At 39.6% G+C, this 6,137-nt stretch overlaps 1 protein-coding gene and 1 pseudogene across 5 annotated transcripts in view; one reads left to right on the top strand and one right to left on the bottom strand.

Annotated features, from left to right (window-relative positions):
• Positions 1–4,007, top strand: part of Rchy1 (ring finger and CHY zinc finger domain containing 1) — a 26,340-nt gene extending 22,333 nt beyond the window's left edge. For all 5 annotated transcript variants that reach the window (XM_017800742.2, XM_029568526.1, XM_017800741.2 and 2 more), the window contains one exon: positions 1,957–4,007. In XM_017800742.2, coding sequence (XP_017656231.1) covers positions 1,957–2,085 — 129 coding nt within the window. In that variant the 3' untranslated portion in view covers positions 2,086–4,007. The remainder of the gene's footprint in view (positions 1–1,956) is intronic.
• Positions 2,926–6,137, bottom strand: part of LOC103742475 — a 95,716-nt pseudogene continuing 92,504 nt past the window's right edge.

Below are 6,137 nucleotides of genomic sequence, written 5' to 3'. Positions count from 1 at the left end.
TTTCCAGAGCAAAGACACAGCTCCTTCAAAAGTGGCTATAAAATTTCTAGGTTCGCTGTTGAATCAATACAGTTATACAGTTTTCTGAATATTTTAATACTTCTGAGAATGAGAATGAAACAAAGCCAAATAAAATTATTTAGGGGCTGGATATATAGCTCAGTAGTAGTTAGCATGTAAGGTTTGATCCCACCATGGCAGAAAAACAAAAACAAGCAGATGAAAAAACTATGGGCTATTCACACTGGAAAGTTCCATAATTAATGTAGCTAATTGAATTGTTACTAAGTACAATGGGTTATTACTTTTAGATACTATGTGATAATTATGTTTTATTAGAAGCTAAAATTTACTGTGTTTATATGGATGATTATTTTGAAAAAATATCTGTGAAGATACACTTCACATACATTGGAACTCATTCCTTAAAAAGTATACAATTGAGTGCCTTTTAGCACTACAAACAGCACCATAATTTTAGATCATTTTTGTCATCTATAAAGAAGCCCTGTACTCAGGGCTGGGGAATGACTTAGTAGATAAAGTGCTTCCCACCCAACTGCAAAAACCTGAGTTTGTATTCCTAGAACACACATAACAAGGCCAGGCATGGTGGTGCATGCCTATAACCTCAGCCTTGTGGAGGTGGAGGCAAGAAGGTCCCAAAAGCCCTTTGGCCAGCCAGTCTAGCTGAATCAATGAGTTTCAGATCCAGTGAGAGACCTTGTCTCAAAAAATAAAGGTGGAGTGGCTGGTGAGATGGCTCAGCAATTAAGAGCACTGGCTGCTCTTGCAGAGGATCTGGGTTCGATTCCCAGCACCTACATGTTGGCTAACAACCATCCATAACTCCAGGTCTAGGGGATCCAGTGCCCACTTCAGGCGTCCTTGGGGTTGTATATACTTGGTGCACTTACATACATGCAGGCAAAATACTCATACATAAAATAAATGAAAAATTATAAAGGTGGAGAGCTATCAAGGAAAGACACCCAGCATTGACCTCAGGTTTCCATTTTCTCTCTCCTCTCTCCACCCCCAAAACAAATCCTATACTTACTAGTAGTCACTCCTCAGACCCCCAACACTAGGCAACCACTAAGCTTTGCATTTAGATATTTTAATTTTTAAATTATTATTATTATTTGGTCTTTTTGAGACAGGGTCTCCCTGTAGCCTCAGCTGGCATGGAACTCACTATGTAGACCAGATTGGCCTTGAGCTCACAGAGATCTACCTGCCTCTGCCTCCCAAGTGCTGGGATTAAAAGCATGCGCCACCATGCCTGGCACATTTAGATATTTTTAAAAGAGTAGTTTTCCAAATTATGTTTAGAACAAATGGGGATATTTTTGCTTGTGATGGTATGACTATTCTAGAGCTAAATCTTCTTCATAATCAGATTAATACCTTCATTTTTCAGGATTGATCTTAACACCAGAGGAGATTGATTCCTTACCATTTTAGGGATAAGCATGAGCCTTTCTTTTATTCAATTTAGGAAGCCCTTTTTTGTTCTTTAATTCATTCCTGAGGCATATTAAATATGAAAATTGACCAAAAAACTTAAAAAGTGGGCAAAAACAAATGCGTAAAAATTTCAGTTTTATTAGCTATGATAAATTCTGAGTGCTGGTGAAAAATAGTAAAATCATCATGTATGCTGTTTTGAATTTTAAGTATTGTTTGCTTATTCTAAGTATTAGATTTGATTATGCTCAGGTTAATTTTCTTGCTTGTATTAGTTATACTATTTAGGAACTATTTTAAGATAGGCCTGCTTTACTCAAATTTGTATTTTTTAAATTCAAAGCTACCTTAATAACCTTTTAAGTTTTCAGTGGAGAAAAGACATTTCTAATTATAGAAATGTTGAGACATACATGTATACATTTTCACCCCTTTCATATGACTGTTAAGAAATTCTTATCTTGAGTTCATCTCTTTCCTTTTCAGATTCTCTGCAATGACTGTAATGGAAGATCCACAGTCCAATTCCATATTTTGGGCATGAAATGTAAGATCTGTGAATCCTACAATACTGCTCAAGCTGGAGGTCGTAGAGTTTCACTGGATCAGCAATGACCAGCCTGTGCTTCTCTGGAAAACTCAGTGTTTTGTGATATAGATAAAGCTCTGTGTGAAAGTATCCTGTTGTCATAATGTGTCATAAATCTATGCATTAGTTGTGTTTTATACTAGTGTCACAGCATAAATTCCTAAGTACCTAAGGATTCAGGGTCTCCTGATGGATTATAGTTCTATACTGGATGAAAGCCTCTGCACTTGTGTTGATCAGAAATTCCTTTACTGTCAAGTTTTGAAGCCAATGATATTGGCCCCTGATAATAGTCACATTCCTAGAAAATTTTATATGTCCATGGAACTTTAAAGGACACTATGCATGCAGAGTGCATTTCTAGTTCTTGATAGAACTGCATTTAACTTTAAATAGTTTTTGATTTTAAGGACTGCACTATGATTTTTAAGTTCAACCTTATTATAATCTAATTACATATGCTTTTGAATTTTCTAAGACAGTCCTTTGGATCCTATATATGAATTTTGATGTAATGAACTGCTAATAAAGTTATATTGAAACATTGTTTTACAGATAATTTTTCCAAGGTTGTGTATTTTGGGCTTTATTAGGGCAATATGGGCTATTTTATAATATAAAAGTAGTTGTTTTTATTTTTTTTTCCTTTGCAGTGCTTTAACTTTTTTTTTCATGCAAATGGGTAAAACTGTACTATCGACAGAAACTTGTGCAAAGGCAATCTCCAATTAGAAGCTGACAGCACATGACCTATCTGACACAAGGAAATAAGGTTCACAGGAGATCAGAAAAGGCATGTCAGAAAAATGCAAGGAAAAGAAATACAGTGGGAATCACAGTATTAATCTCATGGAAAATGGCAGACATCAAGGCATAAGGCAAAATTCATCATGATGGTCATGGTAATTAGAGAGTTCCCCCACAAGAACACACAATTCCTCAACTGTAGCTCTTCAAGTTTTCTCCTGGTTTCATCTTTACCATGAACATTTTCACATCGTCTCCATTTCCAATCATCCCATTATTGGTCTGCCTATTAGGTATGGCCCATTGAAAATTAGGGGCAACATGGTGAACCTGGCCTGGTCTGTTAACTTCCTGCAGGCTGGTGGCCATCACGTCCCAAAGGGCCATTTTCCTTTCCATTCTGCAGGGGCTGCCCATTTCATTTTCCTTGTGGATATTTGCAATGCTGTGATTTTTTTCCCTGGTGGTTATTCTGGGCCTATCCTTGTATTATCTCAGTTCTTGCTACAACATGCATCACCTTGACCTGACTCCAAAGACCTGCTCCACTCGGCCTGGGCCTCTCAAGTCAGCCCACTGTGCTCAGGACAGCAGGAGAGCTGATGGCCAGATCAGTCTTTTTTTTTTTTTTTTTTTTGGTTTTAGAGACTGGGGGTCTCCTTGTAGCCCAAGCTGGCCTAGAATTCACTGTGTAGACCAGGCTGGCTTCAATCTCACAGATCTACGTGCCTCTGCCTCCTAAGTGTTGGGATTAAAGGTGTGCACCACCATACCCGGCTTTTGAGTTGTTTTTATGAGAGTGGTTGGGAAAAAGTTACGTAAAAGAATAGGACTCTTCCAGGCATTAAGGCAGCCATCAGCAGTACAAGTAATGTCTTTACGTACCCCCAAATCAATTCTTCACAGTTAAACTCAGCAGATATTAATTGTGCAAAGAAGAACTAGGTGTGGTTCTAGATACTTGTAGAGATGACAGTGAAAGATAAATACTGAAGTCCTTACCCTTGTACATTCCAGTGTTCCTCATACTTGGTTAGCATATTCTGTTTTATTAATTTAAGAAGTGAATGTCTTTGTTGTAAACAAATGGCTGTTCCCTGAATTTTCAGAAGTAGGAGATGAATGAATGGAAAGAACTTGGGATGTTCCTGCAAGTTCTTTTATGTTACCTTTTTGCTTGTTTGTAATAGAATTAAATGTACTTCCTTTTTAAAAGTTTTTCAAAAAACGTGTATATGTCTGTGTCTCTGCTCTGCGTGTGTGTGCGTGCGTGTGCTGGTCAGAAGAGTATTGGATCCCCTAGAACTGGAGTTACAGGCAATTGTGAGCTTCCTGACACGGGTAATAGGAACCCAACTTGGGTCCTCTGTAAGAACAGGAGGTGTTCTTAACCACTAAGTGATCTCTCCAGCCCCTAAATAGGCCTCTTAGTTCAGGAACAAAGTTAATGTGTTCAGCCATAAGTTGGCTGTCTATAGCAACCTCTCGACCAACACTCAGGGCACATCATGGAAGGGTGGTACAGAAAGAATGTGAGAGCTAGAGAATGGGGAGGAAAACTATGAAATGCCGTGTCCTGTATTGAATAACACTGTTGCATACACACATGGACTCCAGCAGCACGAGGCCTGCATAACATTAAACCAGTTCATAAGCATCTAGCATGGATGGAGCAATGACTCCAGAGGCTCCATCCCTAACTGAGGAGCTGTTGGCAGTTGATAGCTGCAGAGAGTTACTTTTCTTTGGGGATGTGGCTGCTGGTAGGTGGTCTATGACTCAGTGGATGAACCTATATCCATGTGCAAGTGGACAGCACTACTTGGACTCAGTGGATTATTTAAAAAATAGAAAAAGGACATGAAGAGAGGGTGAAGTGTTGGGGGGTGCTGGTGGGAGGTGGAGTGAGGTAGTGCAGAGCGGATATGATCAAAATACATTGCATACATATATGAAGTTTTTGATGGTGACTTTAGGGCTTTAAAAAATATACCATCTGCACACATAATTTCTGATTTTATGCTTGGGTGCCTTTTTATTCTTTGATTGTTGTGGCTAAAACTTCCAGTATTACATTGGGAAAAAGTTGAGATTATACATATTTATCTTGTTCTGATCTTAGAGGAAACATCTGTGACCTTTTTATATATGGCTTTATTAAGGTACATTCCTTCCATATGTACTTTCTTTTGTGAGATTTATTTTTTGTGTATCAGTGTTTTGCCTGTATGTCTGCGTGTGCACCATCTGCAAGCGAGAGGTGGAGGCCAGAAGAGGGAGTTGGATCTCTCGGAACTGGAGTTTCAGATGGTTGTGAGCCCCCGAGTGGGTGCTGGAAACCAAACCTGGTTCCTCTCTAAGAGCAGCAAGAACTCTTAGACATTGAGCCATCTCTCCAGCTCTGGATAGTTTTTTTGTTTTGTTTTAAGGTTCAGCTTTTTTATTAAGCATGTTACAAGAGGTTTAGTCAAAAAGACCAAAGCCTATGTCATCATGATACTCCTGGGATTCCTCTTTCTTTGCTCCCACTTTCTTCCTACCTGGGCCAGAGGCAGTAGATGGGATAGGACCACCTGCTGGAGCAGGATCAGAGCAGGTTCACCAGCCCCTACATTGCAGATGAAGCTCCCAATGTTGATATTGGCCAGGGCCTTTGGTGCAAACAAGCCAGGTCAAAAAGGTTCAACAGTGAAAGCATCAGCTTTACTGAGGACATTAGGTTTTTTTTTTTTTTTTTGAGACAGGGCCTCCCTGTAGCCCCAGCTGGCCTGCAACTTGCTGTGTAGACCAGGCTGGCCTCAAACTCACAGAGCTATGCCTGCCTCTGCCTCCCGAGTGCTGGGATTAAAGGGATGTGCCACCATGTCAGGTGAGGACTTTGTTCTTATCCTTCAAGACAGTCGTCTTGGCCTTACCTCTTCTGGTGAAGGATGAGGGCAGGGCAGATGGCAGGCTAGCTCAGAGACAGGCCCCGCAGACTGCAGGGGTGTACAGCGCTAGTCGCCTGATGAAATGAGGGCCTCATCCCAATGTGGCCTTAGCTTCCTTGGGAGGACTGAGCACCTTGATGGCAGCGGAGCAAAGAGTCTTTTTTTTTTTTTTTAACTTTTAATAACTACATGATTAGAAAAAGCATTTCACTACAGATTTAACATATTCAGTAACATACTCCAGAGCAAGAGTACATGTCTTTCACAAGTGGGTGCAAGTTTCTAGGTTCACACTTAAGTTAATATAGTTATACAATATTGAACTCAGTATAAGCCCTCTAAGACATAAAATTGAATGAGTTTTTAACCTTTAAAAGAGATCTCCATTTCATTTTAGAACA

The sequence above is a fragment of the Nannospalax galili genome, unplaced genomic scaffold, assembly GCF_000622305.1.
Source record: "Nannospalax galili isolate Female #2095 unplaced genomic scaffold, S.galili_v1.0 scaffold800, whole genome shotgun sequence".
Taxonomy (NCBI): Eukaryota; Metazoa; Chordata; class Mammalia; order Rodentia; family Spalacidae; genus Nannospalax; species Nannospalax galili.
The sequence above is the reverse complement of the archived record's forward strand: the minus strand, read 5'-3'. Positions and strand labels throughout refer to the sequence as shown.